Genomic DNA, 22562 nt, shown 5'->3' on the forward strand with positions numbered 1-22562 from the left:
CTTTTCCACCCATGGTTTTTCTAATGAACAGTCTGTCACACACGTCTGTCTCCGTAATATGCCTTCTTCCAACTCTCATTCACCTCAAACAAGGCACAGTGCTACTTTGATCTAGGGGGCTACTATCTGGGACATAATTTGTAAGGGTACTATGTAGGGAGCTGAGCAGCAAGATGTCTGTTTACTTTAAATCAGGTTACCATTTTTGGTGACATGCGATTTATTTATTTTTTTTAATGCTAATATTTTTTTTTTTCAATTCCCATCTTAGTTGTGTTCATAATGGTTTAGCTGATGTAATAGTCAATCTTCAGGAGTATCTTTTTTAAGCTTGGAGAACTTCATGTCAAACTCGGGAACCTGCCTGGAATTTTGAACTGAATTTTTAAAATTTAATCCACATATTTGTTCACATGGACATATGACTTAATGGTTATAAGCATTAGTTAACTAACATTTCTCAGTGATAGTCTTCTGGAGGGTTAAAGGTTTAAACCATTACTACAGTTGCTAATAACTAAGAATGACATAATAATTAACACTTCTATCCAGTCGTGGTTGGGAACAATATACATTCATGGAATAAAATGTTCAGTTCAAAATTTTGCACAAATTCTCGAGTTTGACTAGAACATTCGAAATTTGAAAAGATTTTCCTGAAGAAAGTTTATCTAGCAAGAACTTTCTGTACAGGGTTCAAATTAAAAAGTATACATTAATATTTTCTTGTGTTAAATATTTTTTAAAATTTGGATGTCACTATGAATCTATTATGTCTGAACACTATCTGCATCGTAAGTTTACATCTTCTCAACTGAAAATAAGGTGAAATAGACATCTGGTACAGTTTTCTATAACGACACACTACAGGGTTCATACCAATTTTTAATGTTTGTTTTAAGGTTTTCTCCAGACAAAATTCAAGTTTTCAAGACAAAATTGGATATATAAAGAATGGCATAATAAACCAAAAAAAACAAATAGTATTTTAATTAATATTTAAAACTTTGATTTTTAATTTCACTTTGGCTACATCCATAAAGTATATAGATAACATCAAGTAGTTTCATGATAAAGGGACATAACTCTTGCATCAACAATACCATAAGTAATATGATGCCAAGTTCCAAAGAATGTATTTATTCCAATTTTGTTCATAATATTGAAAAAATATTTTAATAGTATTTATTTCAATTCTATTTTCAATATTCCAATACAAATTTTTCCTGAAAATAAATGATTTTCAAGATATTTCCCATATTTTTAAGGTCTTTTCAAGGTAATAATAGAAATAAGGCCTTTTCAAGACAAAGCTTAAAATTTAAAGCCATTTCAAGCCTGTGCAAACCCTGCACAAGTGCAGAGGAACACATGCTCAACTGTGCATACAGTTTATTCTTGTAAAAATGAATGTGAGAAACAATATCAAAAACGTTTTTTTAATTTTTGAGATGAGGATTGATGATTCGGATTATTTGGATTCCTCATGGCATAGTGGATAAAATATTTGGTAAGATTCAGTTGTAAATTTACACTCTTCTAGAGATTGAAGATTCAATTCTAAGTGCTAGCAACACTCAAAATATAATTGCAAATTACTTAGGACTTCTATCTGGTCATGACTGATGGAATGAGAGCATGCTCCACCTGTGGATTACATAAAGGGTTCTGTTTGAAATTCCATACAGATTCCCCAAGTTCAACAAGACATACCTGTAGAAGGTTGGAGGTTATATCGACCCAAACATTGTGAAAATAATACTTGTGATAAGAGTAGTCTGAGGGATCCAAATTATCCAAATATCAAATACAAGCAGTTTACCTGATGAGGGCTTCTAGAGTCTCTCTGGTCTGTGCACGGTGGAATTCATCCTCTTTATAATGCAAAGCTTTTGCATAAGCCCTACAACGCATTGCTCTCTGAGAGAGAATTCTGAGTTCAAGTGGCAAAGGTCCCTTGAAATGAGAAAAAAGAATATTAAATTCATTTTAGAATTAAGAAAACACCTAAAAAAAAGTATAAAACTTCTACATGATGAAAAACAAGACAAAATCAATGTTAAAAAGAAAATTTAAGGATTTTAGAAGTAAAAAGATTAATAAAATTTAAAAAAAAAAAAAAAAAAGTTGAGTTTTTTTTTAATTGCATTTTCATCCCAAACAAGACAGTGCCACTTTGATGTAGGTGCTACTTTCTAGGACATAATTGTAAGGGTACTATGTAGGGAGCTGAGCAGCAAGATGTCTGATAACATTACACTTGAAGTTTTGCATGTCAGTACAGTCAGGGAAACAGAGATCCGAAAGGAATTTGAAAGTCTAGCAGTCCTAGAAAAGAAACTATTAGAGTAGAAGGCTTTCTTATATTTAGGGATTTCTACTGTGTAGGGGGTGGGATCTTGCTGCTTGTCGAGTTTGTTGGGAGTACAAGGGCTTGTAATTCAGAGCACCTACCATTGGTATTACTAGACAGATACTTAACATAATTAAATCCTTCTTAAATAAGAGAATAATCCAGGTTGTCCTCGATGGTCATACATGTAAACTATATATATATATATATATATATATATATATATATATATATATATATCAGGGTAGATCCTTGGACCTTTATTAATCTTGATATTCATAAATGACCTCCCTGATAAAATAGTCTGAGATGGGCACATTTGCTGACAACACCATGCTCTATAACAGGCATGAGGGGAAAACGAATGAAGGCCGCTACGAAGAAGGTGGGCTCTCTCTACTGTGCTAGAAAGTTATTTACACCTGAAATATCCTATACCTCTACAAGGCCACCATTCGCCCATATATGGAGTATTGTTGCCACATTTGGGCTATTAGTCTCTCACTCTTGAACAGGGTTCAAAAGAGAGTCACCAACCTGATAGGTTGAACTGTTATCTCTTCAACCTCTGTCTCATCAACGAAATGCTACATCTCTTTGCCTGTTCTACAAGTATATTAATGGTGGATGCTCCGACTAACTACAAGCTCCTGTACCCCCTTGACATAAATAACCCCGACAAGCAGCAAAGTCTCACCCTCTACACAGGAGAAATGCCTATATGTGAGAAAGCTTTCTACTCTAATAGTTTCTTCCCCAGAACTGCTAGACTTTGGAATTCCCTTTCGGGTTCCTGCTTCCCCAACTGTACTGACATGCAGAAGTTCAAGTGTAATGTGAACAGATATCTTGCTGCTCAACTCTCTACATAGTAATCCCAGCAACTTATGCCCCTGATAGTAGCACTTACATCAAAGTGGTACTGTGCCTTGTTTGGGGTGAAAATGTAATAAAAAAATTTTTTTTTTTTTTAAGTAATTGTAAAACAGGCAGAGGAATGCAACATTTCGTCGAGGGGACAGCAGTTGAAGCCTAGCTGATAGTACGGGACCTATTAGTTTGGCAACTCTCTTTTGAACCCTGTCTAAGAGGAAGAGACTAGTAGCAAATGCACCAGCCAAAATGTGGCAACAATACTCCATACATGGGCAAAAGGTAGCCTTGTAAATGTATAGGATACTCTCAAGTAATGCACTCAATGTATCTATTCCAACTCATGTTCCTCATGAACATTAAGCCGAGGAGTTTGAACAAAATACTTTCAGGTAATGTATCATTAGTCATGGCTATTAGTAGTGGAGAAGGTTTCTTGTAGTTACTAAAGGAAAGGAGTTTAGTCTTACCAGCATTAAATTTGACCACCCATTTTTGTCCCCATTCCACCACAGATCAGAGGTCTTCCTCTAGGTTTTCCGCATTGCCTTGGATACGTGTAAGAGTAGTGTAATTTACTTGAAGCATTGTGTTTTGTAGAAAATATTATACTGAAGTTTAGTCCCATACGTGGTAAATTTAAGAAAATACTCTGGTAATATCGCAGTACCAATTACAGGTCCCCATTTTTTTTTTACTAGGTCACATTTTTTTTCGATATTTGATCAAAAAGTGTACTGCCTCATGAAATTAATTTTTTTATTACTACTGAGCTTAAGTCAGAGTTGAATGGCAAAGGAAGTACTTTTTACGACTTACGGACATATTGACATAAATCTTAATGCGGAACAATGTGCCATGCAGAAACGTGTAACACTATTGAATACAAACAAAAATATAATTTCAATTTATGTTAACTTAAAAGTCATAAAAAACACATACCCTTCCATAACACTACCACTAACCCTAAGTCTGAGTGACAATAAGAAAAATCTTTCACTGTTTGCTTTATTTTTTTTTAAGGACATGGATAATTTCATGAGATTTTTTTCAGCAAATACAAAAAACAAATAACACGTGACCTAGTATTTTGGGGATCAGCAATTTGAAAATACAATTATATAAAGCAAGAATAAAACCGTAACAATAAAATGTAGAAGAGATTGTGTTACTTGTGTATATTTATACATATTTGTCCTAATACTTAAAAAATAACATCCCTTTCCAAAGGCAAATCATACAATTATTTGCTTGTTTTTCAAACGATCCAGAGTTCATAGGAAATGGAAGTCATAATATAATCATTAGATGACAGATCAGCCATGTTCCATATATAACTGAATCACGGATGATGGTAACATTCGATTGTTCCTTTCCCATATCTTTTGAATAAAAATGCCCTCAAGTGATAGTTTCTTATGATTTAGTATTCTATTTTCTTTTACATTTAGTCTGTATTATATTAAGCTAAATTAATACTATTTTAATCTATGTTTATTATAAATAGATGAGGGAGATGAGTAGACAGTGGCAACAGAAGCTGAAATTGAAATTTCAGGTTGCATGTGACTGGAGGGCAGCGCAAAAAAAAAAAAGCAATAAGTAAAAACAAGACATCAAGTATGGCTGTGAAAGGAAAGAGACAAATCATTCTTTGAACGAAAAGTCATCAAAATCACCTTTACCATGAATTGTTTGAAGTCTTAACCTTCATGCCAAAATTAATCTTTTCAGTTTTCAAAGAGAACTGTCATAAGATGGGAAAGGAAAGTATGGCAAAACAAGACGAGGGGAAAGAGGAAAAAATAGGGGGGAAAAAAAAAAGCAAGAAAGTAGAAAAACAGAAATCAAGTGAAAAATAAGGAGTTAAGACTGTAGCAATTTGGCAGAAATCGTTTTTTATTGAAAGACAAAAAAAAAATAAAAAACAGATTTCATCCATGGGAGGCACTAGCAATTTTAAGCAATAATCTGTTTTTGCTTAAAAAAAAGTAAAAGTTTAGGAAATTTACATCTTTGATTTCACTTGTATTATGTCAAGCAAAATATGTTTTGTTTTGTTTTTTTATCGAAGCTTATTAAAGAATAATAACTATTAAAAACTATTATTATTATGAATAATAACTACAAATATTATTTTCATAGTATTTACAAAACAGTACATTTAAACTAGATTACAAATGTAAAATCGAAATTTATATTATTTGACTAAGTGTCTACCAATTCTAGTAGAAACAAACATCATTTTGGACAAATGCTAATATAAATTATGTGCATCCTGACATGGTACATACCATTTTCCCCTTTTAATCCAATTTAAACAAAGTACAATAAAAACTTTATTATACCCTTTCCTTTTACAAATGAATTAGATACAAGTCATATTTTTCCCCATTCTCAAATTTGCAACTCAATACCCATTCACTGAACTTCTCAAGTTATTTTTGAGTCATAAATGTCTAATAAGTAATCATGACTTTTTTCCACTAAATTCCCCCTTAGCCTTCTCCCTCCCCTACCTTTCTCCATAAATCATGTAAATAACATTTGAGTTTTCTATCACTAGAGTGGACAGCAGAAGAGGGCAAATATACTTACCTTATCACAGTGTTCTACAAACTCTGCAAGATTGAGTAGAGTTTGGGTCACTTCAGGGATTTCCTGGGAATTCAAAGCATTCTCAAGACACTGCACTAGTTCATCCTGTTGACTCTCACTGAGGTTTGTCCAGCAGGACACAAAGGCAGGGTTGAGTAAATCTCTGGGAAATTAAAAAAAAAACAAAACATTTTTTTTAAAACCTCAAAACATAAAATACGCTTCAAATAGATGAATTTCTATTTATTAAAAAAAACCATGCTATTTCCTTTTCCTCATATTTTTTTGTTCCAAAGTAAAGTAACTACTGACAAATACAAAGTTTTTAAAGTTTTTTATATAAAGATGGTAGCTTTTTTAAAGTAACTTCATGGCAAAATTAACAAAGAACCATCATAAAAATGTGACAATGTTGACGGATTAAAAAGGGTTATTATGCCATGAAGACAAATGACAGAATTTAAACAAAAAGGAGGAAAGAAAGAAAAGGTTGAAACTGTTAAATGCTTGTAGGGGTCATAAAAACCGAGATTGATAACAAAATATTTTGTTTCTTCTTCAAGGAGGGCCTTTTAGTCATTCTGGGTCATGAAAAATACTGATTTGATAATGAATTCACTTTCCCAAGAATTTGTGAAATAAAAATTGGTTGACATTGATAAAAATTAATTGCCCTGTATTTGACCGTATTGCACTTCTTCAATAAGAGTGGTCTTGCCATCTTGGGGAAAGATGTGGCTATCTGGGTTTTTTTTTATTATTATTATTATTATTATTATTATTGCTGTAACCAGAATGTTGACAGACATCTCAAACAGGATGCTGCTAACCTAGCTTTCTAAAGGTGTCAAGTAGGTGAACTGATTACCAGAGCTGAGAAAAGGGACCACATACATCTCACTGTAGATAAGACAGAATTGTTAATCAAATTAACACCAATAAACCCTTTTTCGAGGTTGAAACTTTGATAAGAAATTGAAGGAAGGTTTGTGCTTAATGCCAATTAAGCAAATACATTTGTGATTTTGGGAGACCTACCCAAAGAGAAGGAGGAAATCCCCTATCATGGTAGCAGGAGGGGATTGACTCACTCTCCTCTCCCCACTGGAGTCCACATAGCTGAGAGACTGACTCTCAGATTAGGTTGAAATGACAAACTTGAAAATTGCCCAGACTCCACTATGCTAGCCGGCCAGACTCCACGCCATTGAGAGACTAACCCTCAGACATAAGATTGAAATCGCTACACTTGGGACAAAAAAAAAACACTCAAATTCGCTTTGCATTTGCCATACTTCATGCCATTAAGAGATTAACCCTAGGACTAAAGGTTGAAATCACTAAACTTGAAAAATCTACTAGGCTTTACACAAAAGTGCCATTCAAACACGAATATTAAGAGCCTAAGTTAAAACATGTGAAGAATCAGAGTGCATAATTTTTCAATGAATAATTATTGTTACTTTATCCAAAAACACCAGTCAGGTGTTATTCTTTCTTGTTTTGGCTTGAAATAACCTTTGCTCACCAATGATACAGACTTTGGTGACCAGTGGCAGACAATCTCCTCTTTTAATCTTTTCACAATGTGGGAGGAAATGATGATTTGTCAGAGAGGACCTTTCAATACCCAGGGCCTTCGCCAGATTGACTGCCAGATACTGAATGACCAATCGGCATCCAGAACAGCCAAATTTGGTGATGTCACTCACTGGACTGGTAAGGAGTACAAAAAAGTAAATCAGCTTTTTCTCATAGAAAAGAAAAAACGAATTTTGATAAAAAAGTGGGTAACTCGTATGCATGAGACGCTCTAGCGATTTAAGTGGAAACACAGTTTTTTTTTTCCTGGATTTAATAAGCAGAATTCTACTAAAAAACAGAACTCTAATTCCTGATAATTACCTAGCGAGCTGGTTATGAACCTGAGCCAGAGCCCAGCATGAACGTAGTGATGGCACTGGGGACTCCTTAAGGAGCTCAATGTTCAACTGGCGTAACCACTCATTCCAGTCTTCTTTAGACACTCGTCGAGCTGGGGTGAGAACCTTTGAAAAATAAAATAAATAAATCATTTCATCAAAACAAAAACAAAGCTGATAATTTTAGTTCTGGGATTAAAAACCAATATCATTCAAAATATCATTCAAATTAAATAAAAAATAAAATAAATTAAAGTTCATGTTTTAGAATTGTTGGGATGAAGAATAATAATTTGTATTATTTAAACTATTATTCTCATATGGGCTGTTATTTTGAAACTTAATACGGACCATGCTATTATTTTTTTTTAGATAGAATTTTCAACCTTAAATTTTTTAAATTGTAAGGTGAAAGTATAGAATAAGTAAAAAAAAAAAAAAAAAAAAAAAAAAAAAAGCCCCTGCCCCCCTCATATTAAGAATGTATTTCTAAATAATGTTCTCTCAGCATAGTCTGTATTCTGCATAAGTACCATTATTTTTTTTTCACAATAATTTAGCCAATGTAACATCCAGCCTTATACAAATACATTTTCTTGAACTTGAGAACCTACACAGAACTTTGAACTGAGCTCCTTGTATACTTAGTCTACCAGGGGAAAATTGTTCCTGTTCCATCAGCTATGAGAAAGTAGAAATTCTAATTATGTTATTCTTTATTATCATCTACATTAATCGTTAAACCTACAGCATTGTTAATCAAGTCATAAATTAACATGGACAACTTCAACACGAACCTTTGCAGACCCACGTTGTCCTCATGCTGGACAACAATTTCAATCACACTATTTGAGAATGTACATAGATGTGTAAAAAATCTACACATATTTTCATATATAGTAAAAATCTATTTTACAAATTTCTTAAATCCAGCTGTCTTTATTATATTTTTACATCTGGGTCGATGATCCACCACTGTCTCAATCACTAGTAGTTTCTTTCCTCCAACTGTTAGACTTAGGAATTCCCCTTCCTGTTTGCATGACTGTAGTAACATGTTGAAATTTAAATGTAATGCAAACAGACATCTTGTTTCTCAATACCCTACATAGTGCCCCAGTAAACATGGTCTCAGATAGTAGCATTTTACATCTAAGTGGCAATATGCCTTGTTTGGAGTGAATATGATTACAAAAAAAATTAAAATTAGCTACGAAAATTTGTTTATACATTAAATAACTTTCATGGAGTTTTTTTTTTTTTATACATAAAAATTACTCCAGACAAGGCATGAAATCACTTGATGTAAGGAGGTATCAAATTTTTTTTTTTTTTTTAATATTACTTGAAGGACAAAAACTAGCTAACTATAAATGTTAAAGGGTTAGATTCTGACCCAGAAAATAGCAATTATTTCCCATTTGTCAGAAACATCACTCATGAAATGTGAGGACTAAAGGACAAAATAAGAGAAATGAGTAACGATGATGCTGAAAGTAAAAGTAAGATCCACTTTCTATTAAACCTGACACTATTTTGAAAAAAATAAAAAAGAAATTAAACAAATGAAATAAAAAAAAAGAAAACAGATTTATTGGGCTCACCTTTTGCAAATTGCTAAAGAATACATGTAGCTTTTTACTTATTGGAGGCTCAGATGCATTTTCTGTATTTGAGTCACGTCTCTTTTTCTGGCGGCGTCTGCTCAGAAGACCATCAGAATCTTCATCTCCAATTCCACCACCCTATAAGAAAGACGACCAAATAAAATCAATTTACTTGATTATTGTGCCAATATAACTAGTTTTTCCTACTCAATGTTTCCCGGCTTTTTATTTAAACTATGCCAGTTTTTTCCCCCCATAAAGATCAATGATGTTTAAACTAGCAGGTCTGTAATTAACTGCATCAATTGTATTACTATTTACTATTACTCACAAATTTTCATGAAAATTAATCATTACTAGGGCTATCACAACAACATATTCTTTTCATTGTTTTGACTCTAGAGTATATTTCCGACAGAGTTAATCAACCGAGAACCACATCACTCTATATAAAAGCATATAAGACCAATGGATACACACTTGAGAGTTAAAACAATGAAAAGAATATGCTGTTGTCCTAGCCCTAATCATTACATATTAATCATTACATATAGCAACATAATAATTAGTCCTCGTGCGAAAGAGCAGGACACAAAATGTTTTAAATAATAGAATAACAAAGACTTTCGCTGGTGAGGACTACTAATGACCGTAACCAGTTATACACTCCTTTTGAAATTTTCATCTCTATTTTTCTCGTTATATACTGAATATTTGTTAATGAAACCTGTATAAAATATGTTCCTTATTTAATTTTAAAGATTTTCTATTCTGAAAGAAGTTTTAAAAAAATTTAATCTAAAAAGTTATTTTAAAGTTTTTGTTAAAAAAAATTCAGATTTTCTCATTATTCCAACCTGTAATTGTCTGTATTTTTGAGATGAGGTGTTTTCATTGATTGAGATTGTCGGACTGAATTCCTCATCTTGGTTGTTATAGTCACAATTTGATACAAAACACCTGATGAAGGCCGGAGGACAAAACGGCCGAAACGTTTTGACTATAACAACCAAGATGAGGAAGTCAGTCCGACAATCTCAATCAATTCTGACCTGTATTACAAAGAGGGGGTTGTAAAAAATGAGTTGTGGTGTGAGGAGAAATACAAACTGAAACAGAGAATATTTAGACCTGTAATAATACAAAGAGGAGGTTGCAAAAATGAGTTGTGGTATGAGGAGAAATACAAACTGAAATAGAGAAGGAGAGTTTTAAAATATAATCTTAAAAAGATAAGATACAAGTTAGAAAAGCATTTTATCCAAGGCATGAAAATTGTTAAACAAAATGTTTTTACTATAGGCTTTAAAAATAAAGGTACAAGATTCAATTTGAAATTTAACTTCAAAGTGCACTTTTATAAATTTTACAAAGTAAGGTATAAAAATTTAATTGAAATTGAATCAAAAAATTACCTTGGATTTATTTTATGTAATGTACATTTTGTTGCACTTGAAAAACATCTTTTATCTAGCAATTAATGATATAGATACAAAATTTCCAATGATTTTTTTTTTAAAAGTGCAACAGAATGTACATTACATAAAATAAATTCAAGGTAGTATTTTGATTCAATTTAAATTAAATTTTTATACCTTACTTTGTAAAATTTATAAAAGTGCACTTTGAAGATAAATAAATTTCAAATTGAATCTTGTACCTTTATTTTTAAAGCCTATAGTAAAAACATTTTGTTTAACAATTTTCATGCCTTAATGGCAATATAATATTAAAAAACAATGTCTTTCCAATAAAGTTCCATAACAAGCCATCCAAAAGGTTAAGGCATTATTATTTAAAAAAAAAAAAAAAAAAATTGTTAGCTACTTCTTGCTAATTTCTTACAGGTCCAAGGACCAAATATTACATGCAGTAGAGAGAAGAATATAAAATAGATTTTGAAACCTACCTTCGTGATCTTGGCATGAATAACTTCAAATTTCTGATGGCTAATTTTATGCCTCGCTACTGTTTTGCTGACCATCGGAACAAAAAGTAAAAACTTTTGTCCCAACTGAAGCATCATGGAGCACATAGTGTCCATTGTTGTGGGTATCAACTCTGGGGTTGACTCAATGGTGCGGACAAAAGAATGGACCAAGCGAGAAGCAAAATCAGTCATGTCCAAATCTTCGGTGAACACATCAACCGTTTCCAATGCCATTCTGAAACCAAACAAACATACTTTTGTCAAATTCATACAAATAAATTGAACATTTAATAAACATCTAAATTCCTTGTTGTAAACCAGTCAATTTAGTGATCTGTGATGAAAAAATAAAAAAGAAATTGCCTATCCAAAGCTATATTCCTATAAAGTTGAATTTTTGTTCTTGCTGACATCGACATTAAAAGCCTACCTTTTTTCTATTTACAAATTATTAAAACAAACTTTTAAATACACTCAGTCATGGATATGCGAGCAACTACCTGAGGTTAACTAATTTGCATATTCCTTTGAAAAACGAGCGTTAATTATTTATTTTTTTATGATTTATAAGATGATTGGTTTTATTTCACTATTACTTTAAATTCTATTTATGCATACTTTCTACATTTTGTATAATTGCGAGAATTTAAGATAAAAACGTTCTAGCACACAGAAATATATATGTATATATATATATATATATATATATAAATAAATAAAACACCTTTAGTGTGTGTTTGTGCACGCGAAAAGTCTCTACCAAACTCCTCTCTGAATATTTGGTCTATGAAGTTGAAATTTGATATATAAAAGGTATTTGGATTTGTAGTACACTTTCAATTGTTGCTAAGAGGTAAATATTGAAAAGAAAAAAGTTGACCTTGGCAGGAGTAGTCGATTAAACCTGTTTGCATGCGCAAATCTACATTCATAGGTTAAACAACGCCATTTTTTAACTATTTATATGGGTATGTGTCAGAGGCTAAGGAATGAGGCTGGAAAGTTGTATGTTTTGGTTTCAATTATTTTTAATTTTTGAAATAGTTATATATTGGTACAATATAATAATCAATAGAGATTATTGACTATAATAATAAATATGAAATCTCCATTAATTAAAATATCATAATTAAGTTTATTTTACGAACATGCAATTCCAGGTAGCCTACTAATCAAAACAGAAAAGTGAAAATCTGGTTGTGTGTGTGTGTGTGTCTGCATTTTTTTTTTGTATGTCTGCCAAAGGCTTTGGGGAGGTGGGAGGCGCTCGAGGTGGTCACCGTTTCTTAGAACTTTTTATATACTCCCTAGATTATAATATCTACGATTTGCGATAGGTAATCTGTACCTTTTATTTCAGCGACTTGTTACGAAATTCGCGCTGTGATTTCATTTTCTCTATGACTATGCCGTGATGTTTGATCTAGAAAACCACCCGTTGACATTCGTTTAACCAACTTTTTTAAACATTTAATTTCACCCATTCTTACTTCTCTGTCCTCGTAGCGTCTGGTAAGTTATCAGGCTATTCGCCTTAAGGCTTCAGGTTCGAGCCTATCTCCCTACAAACATTTTTTTTTTTTTTCTTTTACACCAACAAACACCGGGCAGTGCCAATCACCTCTGCTGGTCTAATATATAAAAGGCAAAATGGGCGTCCATAAAAGGCTTCTCGCATCAGTTAGATTCTGCAAGAAGCTTTTGCATACTTTCCAGATCACAATATTTCGCATTCGCAAATGGACATTGTCTCCATCTTTTTATTGATAGATGGAAACAAAATTCTCACCGTGCCATTGTCTCCAGTGTTTGTCTTTTTTGTATAAATAAAGCAAAACTATTGGAAGTAATCGCTTGGCCTTTGGGCCAGGTAGTATCTGTTCTGTAATTGGTCCCTGGTCAATGTAGGGGAAACCCTTCATACCGAGACGATTACTATTTATTCAGATGCTGCCAGAGTGCCTCCTTTTAGGGCCTGGTTATCCCCCCCATATTAAAAACGACCTTGTGTCTAATTTGCTTTCGTGGAACGTTTAAAAGCAACGCTATTTCTGCAAGTTATCTTTTATTTGAACGCTTTACACTTCCGGTCACGTCATGGAGTAGCGGTAAGGTGTCAGATTTTCTTACACTTTCTTTTCTGCCTTCGCTTCATGGGTTCGAGCCTGCCTACTACCACTTTTTTTTTTTTTTTTTTTTTTGGCTCAACACACCTCAAAAACACCCGGGCAACGCCAGGCAGCCAGGCTAGTCTCTTATAAAAACAAATTTTTTTAGTGTAGTTGCTCCTTTTATACACTGATTTGGGGCAGATTTTTATTTTCTTAAGAATGAACTGAGGAGTTTAAATAGTTATTTCCCCTGGTCTTATTGACTCAGTCCATATTTAAATTGAATAGGATAGTAAAACTTGGTGATTGTTTATGAATTATCTTCCATAATATTTTGAAGGTTCCACTATGAATTCTAGTAACGTCCGGTTATTTTTTTGAAAATCATTTGATGATTTAACTTCCTACAATTATTCCTCGCTCAAAAGTGCAGGGCACAAGATGTTTTATATCTAATCTAACTATACAATCTAATAGGTGCTTTTAAAAAGTTAAGTAAAATATAATCTTAAAAGATGAGATACAAGTTAAGAAAGCATTTCTTGTGGGCCATGAAAATGGTTAAACAAAATGTTTTTTTATAAACTTTAAAAATCAAGATACAAGATTTAATTTGAAATGTATCAATTTTCAAAGTGCACCTTTATGAACTTTACAAAGTAAAATATAAAAATTAATCTAAATTGAATCTAAAAATTACCTTGCATTTATTGTATCTTATGTATATTGTGCACTTTAAAATATGTAGTAGAAGATTATATATCTAGATCATTAATTGCTAGATAAATTCAATTTTTCTAGCTGTGACAAGTAGGTAAAATATAAAAAATTTTCTTCATTTTTGTTTATCGATATAAGTGCCAATCTGAATAAGCACCAAATATTATTCTTTTAAAATGCATTTTAAATAAAACCACTACTACCGATTTACATAATTTTTGGTGTATGATATTTTCTTTCTATCACCAGTATGTACACCATACAAATTTTTTTTTCTTTATTTTTGCTTTTTAATGTAGTGGCAATTATGGGCAAGCACCAAAAATTGATTTAATTATAACTTTGAAAGGTTTATTAAAAAACATTGCAATATTTCAATAATTAATATTTTCTATAATAACGAATTTGCATGTTGTAATTCATTTTTAGTAATAATAAAATCAAATAAAATTTAAGAATAGTTCATAAATTTGAAATCATTGCAAAAAAAAAAAAAAAAAAAAAAAAAAAAAAAAATGTTGATACCCCCCCACCACCACCACCACCAAATACATACAAAAAATTTACAATTTACAAATTTCTAATAAAAAGGCAAGTTTGTTCTTACTTGCGCACATTGAGAGGCACATCTGAGGAATCAAAAAGTTTGATGATGTAAGGCAGCAAGACATGTAGACAATCATCGAGGCTGGAGCCAAACAACTGCAAGACATCGAGCAGCTGTAAGGTGTATTCACGCTGCTTGCTTGTGTCGTGCATTAGAATGCGCAAGATCTGGGGCAAAATCTGAGGCAGGTGGGGTTTCACTTCAGAACCAACAGCCAACACCAATTGCTCCAGTAATGACAAGTAGATGTTCTGTGATTGACTTTTCATTGTCCAGTGTTCCTAAAAGACAACAAATTGACATGAAAAACAAAAGAGCAATTTCACAACCAGTTTTATTTATTAGATGCTGATTACTTAGAGGTTTACAAAATAAAAAACACAAAAAAAGCTTCTAAATAAAGGATTAATATTTTAAACAAGTAAAAAAAAAAAAAAGAAAAAAAAGGTTGTTACAAATATATCATTTATAGATAAATACTAGTTCATTTAATTTTTTAACAAAAAAGATAATTTAGTCAATATTTGTTTAGAAAAATAACGCTCAAGATGAGAGCAATAATTAAAGTAAAATGAATTAGTCAATATTTCGTATCATTTGGATTACTATTCTCATCTTAAGTGTTATTTTTACGATGTAACCTTCAACCTTTTTCAGGTGAATCTTGTTGAACTTGGGTATCTGAACATTTTAAATCTCGTTTGAATATTGTGCTGTTTATAGTTATAGAGAAGTGGACAATGTTATAAAATGAGGTTCATCTATACAATACGTACATTCTTATAAAAGCATATCTAAACATGTAAAGCACAACTGAAATAAAAATTCTTATTTAAAACAACCATGTTCTCATCTTTGGTTTTATTCGTCAATGTTTCAGTCTATGTATTCTCCGGCCTTATCCAAGTGTCCATCTTTCTATCAAACTCTGAAATCTACACAGAATTTCAAACGGGATGCTTTATTTAAATCCACACGGGTAGCATGCTCTTGTTCCATCAGTAATGATTGGGTAAAAGTTTTAAAGTAATTTGCAATTGTTTTCTTAGCATACCCTGCATTGAGGATTGAACCATCAACATTCAGAAGAGCATCAGTAATAACTGAAGTTTATCTAGTACTTTATCCATTACACTACGGGTCCGTGCAGAGGTTACATCGGCCAAACTGTTGTGCAAATAATACTTAAGATAAGGACAGTTCCTTACACAATTTTTAAATTACGTGCAGGCTCCTGACTTCAACCAGATACACCTTAAGAAGGTCAGAGGTTACATCAGCCCTAATTGTGCAAAATAATATTTAAGATGAGGACAATTGTCCGAATAATCCAAATTATCAATCCAGTTACAAAACTACTGTGGGTTTTTAAATAATCCACATAGTTTCATTGTATCAACTCATCAGTGCAGTTAGACTAGCACATTTCCCTAGACGAGGATTGAACCTACAACCATCGCATTGATAGTATATACATTCACTAGCAGAGCTAAATGTTGTTCATAGGGCTTTACGTTAAAAAGTGTGTGTAAGATCCTATTATTAAAATTAAGACTCCCATCTCTCTACCTCTCAATTTGTCTATTTTTCACTGCCGCCCCCCCCCCCCCCGATTTGTTTTTCTTCATTTCTCTCCCTCACCTCTCTTTCATTTCCGATCAGTTCATTCCTCTCTTGCTTTAATCTTTTGAAAATAATAATGCAAGTCATTCAATTGAGCTTTTTGTTTTAAAGATATTGCTCTCAGGAAAGCACCGAGTAAACACACCTGTTCTATCTAAGATGTTGAGCACTTTTGGATTGCTATATACCACTTACCAAATGAGAGCCCTACTGAAACAACCCAAACAAAATTATGTCTACAGTACTACTAAAACCACCCTTTCCAAGTTTCTGGCCTTCTCTGTAGTTCAAAGTGCTAAGAAACATTAAATAATTTTGAAAGAAAATGGCGAGTTGTTTCTAGAAGCAATGGATTGAAATTAGTGCTTTCTTTCCAAATTATAGCTGAAAAATTCAACTTCTGTCCCACCACCCCTGACGAAATCTGCTCTATAGCAGGGTGCGTTTAAAGAGTCAAGAACATTTCCATCATCTTCTCCAGTTAATTTTACATAAGAATATTTATATAGATTCACTAACTGATTTTTCTATAGTGCACATGCAAACATTGAGATTATATATATATAATGTAAATAATGTGGGAAAATCTAAAACAGTTTGTTCTCTCATTTATAAGTAATCTTATCAAAACTGTTTTTTTTTTTAAATAATTTCTCCCAATAAATAAAATGAAAACTGACTTGCCTTGATCAACTGAAAAATTTCACCAAGGAAATTCCGAACATGTTGTTTAGCAAAACCAACCAGAAATCCAAGTTGTTGAAACATGAACTGTAAAAATATAACAATAATTATCTTTAAAATGAAGGTGACAATAGAAAAAGGTTAATGGTCGATTTAAATTTTAATAAAATATTTTATTAATACTGAATTAGATATTAAAAAAAGAAAATGGTTAGCTCAGATTATCATCCAGATTTTAATGCAACAACAATACTTTGATATATAACTTACATTTATTTATTTATTTAAAAATAAAGTTTTAATAAATAAAAATAACACTTTAATATTCAGGTCCATATGTACGTGATTCTTGTCGGTCCCCATATTAAAAAAAATTTTTTTTTAATTTGTATAATGTATGTATATATGACAGAAAGTAAATAGCATATTCCGAAAATCGAATTGATTAAGCAGTTTAATTTTTAGTAGCATGCAAGCAACTCTATAAGTCACTCCGTCGGTCGGTCTGTCCGTAACACTTTTGTGCTTGGCCTTTTTGGTTAAGATCAAAGGTCTTGTTAATAGATGCTGTTCTTAGCTTTTTAAGCTTTTCTTGGCCTTTTGGCCAAGATCAAAATGTAGTATCTGTCCGGCAGATACTGCAAACAAAGACCATATCTGGGGGCAACTCCACATATAAGACCTTGATCAATGTAGGGGCAACACTTCATACCAATTGTCACTATCCAGCTCCCCTACTCCCCGGGGAGTTAGTCCCCCATTTCGCCTTCACTCCTCACATTAAAAATCGGCCTTTTGCCTAATTTGCTCGGTGGGGGAGCAAATAAATACCCTTTTCTTGGCCTTTTGGCCAAGATCAAAGTGTAGTATCTAGTGAAGGGGGCCGCCGACGACCCGCTATGCGCGCGTTTGGGGTGGCAGCAGAGTGAGATCCGCTCCGCGTGGAGCTGGGCACCAGGTTCGAGTCATCTGAACAATTCGGAGTTCTCTCTGACCTCGCGATTAGCCCGAAATGCACTTCCACTCAACAACATACAATGCAGTTCCGGGTTTTTGGAGTCGCCTGATTGTCCCCGTTGTGGGACAACGGCCGTAGAAACTACGGATCACGCTTTCTTCGATTGCCGCGAACTCCGCCAGTACTGGTTGTATGTCAGCGGAGTGACGTCTCGCATCGATCCTGAGCATCCTCGCCCAATTACTGTATCCAATGTTGTGGACAACGTGAGGCCGCCGTGGGACCGGGAAAGACAAATGGTCTACGTTACGATCCTGGCCGTGGCGAGAATGGTGATTTGGACGTCGCGTCTGCAAGGTTGCCGGGGCGTGTTGTCTTTTTCTGATCAAGATCTGATCGCTTTCTTTAAACACCAACTACGGGTAAAGATCAGATGTGATAGAAGAAGGCTGCATCGCGCGGCATTTGACAGAAGATGGATACATGTGGCAAGTCTGTGTGTATGAAGAGGAGCCAAATTTGAATACGTGTTCCCTGCCTAGGTGTGGAACGCGCAGTTCTGTGAAGTAAAATTAAACAAGTAGCCTCTCAGCTAGCTGAGTGTGTGTTCCATCCCTCCCCGATTAGGAAGCCTCCAAGATCCCCATCCCCTCTTACCAGCAATTTTTGTTTTCACCCCTTCCTCTAAATTTTACCCATCTTGGAGAAAAAGAAATACAAACTAACCTCCATCCCTTACCCACAAAAATTTCTTTTCTCCATTCACCCCCATCTAGAGGGCATCCCCACCTAGAGACTGACCCTCAGAAGCGAGGTTCCTTTTACAAACATAGTGGAACGGGCAGTCTATCAACTAGACGGGGTTGGGAGGGTCCTACTAATCACCTTTTGCTTTTTCTTCCCCCGCCCTCGAAACAAATGAATTATTGTACCATTTTATTGTTATCTTTTTTATTTTTACACGTCAATAAAAAATGTTTTAAAAATTGGGAGTTAAGTAGGACGTCCCCAAATATGAAAGGGTGAATGCGGTATTATGGTGAAAGAAGATACTAGCTGGGAGAAACTTTTGACTTTGTTTAGTTCTGGAGTGACAAGGATGACAAACGACCCCCAAAATCCCCCCTTTTGAGTTGGCCATGTGCCTAAGTTTTTTGTTCATCGTTGATTTTGACTGTATTTTTTAACATGAATAAAAGATTTAATATCTCAAAGTGTAGTATCTGTTCTTACTACATGCTGTACTTATTGTGATATAAAGTGGGGGATCACTTTTCTGTATTAATTTAATGTAAAATGATCACCCACTTTACAACCAGTCAGTCTCAAAGCCATTCAAAGTCATTCTCCAGATCATTCAAATTGTTTTTGAAGGAGTCCACATTCTAAGTCATTTACTTTTTATCTATTGAAGTAATTTCAGCCCATTTTTCGGTCATTTTAGTTTATCTTTAAGAATTTCATGTCAATCCTACATTCACGCATTCATTCATTACACGAGAGCACGCGACTAATGGCTATCGGCCTTGTTAAACAACAGAATCAAATTTGTGGCTAAACAAATAGCAACAATATTTTGATGTAATTTTATTTTTTATATAAATAAAATAATTTGAAAGTTATTAGAATTAATAGGCATTACAAAAATTTTGCAAATTTGAATGCTATCTCACTTATTTTCTGAAACTGTTCAAAATGGTGTCATGAAACAGTTGCTCTTCGTTTAGCCATATATTTGCTTTTCTTATTTGAAAGTAAAACTACTTGATCCATTATATTTACATTATTTTTATAATATAATATTTTCTTTCCATCACAGATACATACATCATACAGACTTTTTTTCTTTATTTTTATATTCTAATATAAGGGAATTCCTGGACAAGCGCCATGTATATTTATCACCTTTTATGTCTACTGAAAAAAAGTAAATAAATTGTCCACTAAATACGAAATTAACTGAATTGAAAATTAAGAAAAATTCCAACTTTACCTACTTTAAAATGAATTGTTCCAAAACTGAATTATTGTTTTATCGACATAACCAAATTTTTTTTAAAAATGTATTTGTATCCTCTTTATTTTAATGTAATTTTTATACACTTTAAATCATTATAATTTTAAATAAATTAAACTGATATTCATTTCATTTAGAATATTTATCCAACAAATAGTTTTACAATAAGAAAAAGACTATTTCAAAAAGAATTAAATCGTCAAAAATTAAAATGGTTAAGATATTGATTTGTGCTTACGCAGTTTAGCAAAGACATTAAAAGATAAAAAATCTTAATGTTGTATGTACCCGATATGAAATGAAGTTATAAAACAAAAATTACTTAATTTGATCAAGCAGTTTTTGGGGTTTTTTGCCACATAGGAAAATCAAATTATAGTAACAGTAATCACAACAGAGCCGTGTTAGCAATTCCAGTTACAAGCTAGGGGCACCAGAGGAGATAACCCCGTCTAATTCTTGAAGTTTGTCAAAATTTGACAAGATTATTTTTACAGATCTAAATTTTATGTATCCTTTTTTTTCTTTCTGTTTTCTTTCAAAAAATCATTTCAAAATTTATTATTAAAATCATTAGAATTTCATGTGCATTTTGACAAACTTCAAGAATTAAATGAAGTTATCTGCCTTGACATCCCCTACTCCTAACTAGAATCGCAAACCTGACTCCATCACAATCACTGTCAATAAAATTTGATTTTTCTCTAAAAATAAATTCTTCTACACCACACTGATTTGACACAAATGTAGTTTGGAGAATTCGAACTGCAAATTTTATTTGTTACCAAAATTCTACTCAATAATTTTCCGTAATTTTTTTGGTGTACACTAATATTTTACACTGCTAAGTACATCTATAGTTTTTTCTTATTTCATTTTGAACTGCCATATTCCACATGTCTCTCAATATAAATAAGCACCGAAATATAAAGCTAGCAATTATTTTTAAAGTAAGAAAAACTAAAATATTTGTTTTAAAAAGATTCAAACCGCTATAAAGTTTAATACAGGCATATTCATTTGATTGAAAGAATATTTAATTGAGAATAACAAATATTTTTACAGAAGGAAGAGAATATTTATCTAAATATTATTAAATCTTACATTTTTTGCAAGAAGAAATATTAATAGTAAACTATACAGATAGATGAATAAAAGAACTAAGCAATTTCAACAGATCCAATCTAAATTGAAAAAAAAAAGGTGATTGTGTAGTATAATTCAATTTCAAATAAATGCATTTTAAGTAATAACATTATTACATACTTACATGTGTCAAAATTAGTGAAAAAATTATAAACAGTGATTGCATACAAAAATAATTACAAGTAAAAATAAAATTTATCAAATTATGTAGTTTTATCGTAATTGATAAGAGTTCTTAAAATCCAGGGGAGGTAACTGCAGTCTAAGATTTTTGACAAAATATTAAAATCTATCGTTTCAAAATAGAAAATGGCAGATTGTTAATGTTTTTTTTGCAAAATATAGTTCTAGATCTAGTCTATCTTTTGTGCTGGGGAGAGGTACTAATTTTGACATGACACTATGTAAATAGTATTTTTACTTAAAATGCATTATTTTTTTTTAAATTGTATTATAATATATATGCACAAGCATATAAAAAAAAAAAAGATTCAAGTAAATTACAAGTAAAGTTTGTACAATTTTTTTTTTTTACCTCCTTGTGGTTAGCTTCTGCTTTTCTGGTGACTGTCACGTACGAATTGACAATCTGATCAAAGTAAGGTACATTTCTGGAACCAAGGCTTTTGAAGATAAATGAAATTGATTGGATGAGTAGAAAATGGTCTGAACTGAAACAAGCTTTGTGCATGATTCTCATGAGAGCTGATACGACAACGGCTGGGTAGAAATCTTCCAATGATGTAGGTGCACCCATTGTCACAAGTAAGCCACTTGTTGTATAATCAGCTGTGGAGAAAAAAAAAAAAGGTTTACACCGATAAAGAAAAGAAAGATAAGTAAACTATGATCAGTCTAATAGTAGATTTATCTGTTGTTTTTTTTTTTTTTTGTTTTTTTTTTAAGTATTTCACCAAAATATAACCAGTTCACAAAACAAAGATTTATACAATTGTTAGTGATATTAAAAATTATAGATACGAGGGGTGTGCAATAAGTAATGCCCTTGACCCACTTCCCATAGGAGTAGAGAAACAAAACTTGGCACAGTTATTAGTCTTTCTCTATATAGGAACCACCCAGAGTTATGCATTTCTCCCATCGTTTGATGCAGCTCTGGAGACCGTTTTTGTAGAAGACCTCAGGTTGGTCTTCCAACCACAACGTGACTTCAGAAATCAAGGCTGCATCATCTGGAAAACGCTTTCCTTTCAAAAACAACTTCATGGCTGGGAAAAGGCGAAAGTCAGAGGGTGCAAGGTCAGGAGAGTAGGGAGGATGGGAAAGGATTTCATAACCACACGCCCGTGCTTCTGATCTGGCAACATGCGAGTTGTGGACCGAAGTGTTGTCCTGCAGGAGAAGGGTACCTTTGCTGATCTTGCCCCGCCTCTTGGTTTTGATAGTTTCCCT

The 22562-nt window shown here is 32.8% G+C and overlaps 1 protein-coding gene across 2 annotated transcripts in view; it reads right to left on the reverse strand.

Moving 5' to 3' along the window:
- Positions 1 to 22562, reverse strand: part of LOC145268167 (serine/threonine-protein kinase mTOR-like) — a 223826-nt gene that overhangs the window by 93581 nt on the left and 107683 nt on the right. For both annotated transcript variants that reach the window (XM_080123389.1, XM_080123381.1), the window contains exons 22-29: positions 21685 to 21938; positions 17029 to 17115; positions 14722 to 15002; positions 11263 to 11518; positions 9351 to 9491; positions 7730 to 7872; positions 5825 to 5987; positions 1823 to 1956 (exon numbers count right to left, since the gene is read on the reverse strand). In XM_080123389.1, the coding sequence (XP_079979515.1) occupies positions 1823 to 1956; positions 5825 to 5987; positions 7730 to 7872; positions 9351 to 9491; positions 11263 to 11518; positions 14722 to 15002; positions 17029 to 17115; positions 21685 to 21938 (1459 nt within the window). The remainder of the gene's footprint in view (positions 1 to 1822; positions 1957 to 5824; positions 5988 to 7729; positions 7873 to 9350; positions 9492 to 11262; positions 11519 to 14721; positions 15003 to 17028; positions 17116 to 21684; positions 21939 to 22562) is intronic.

This window comes from Euprymna scolopes, chromosome 4, assembly GCF_053919585.1.
Source record: "Euprymna scolopes isolate OS-2025 chromosome 4, ASM5391958v1, whole genome shotgun sequence".
Lineage (NCBI taxonomy): Eukaryota > Metazoa > Mollusca > Cephalopoda > Sepiida > Sepiolidae > Euprymna > Euprymna scolopes.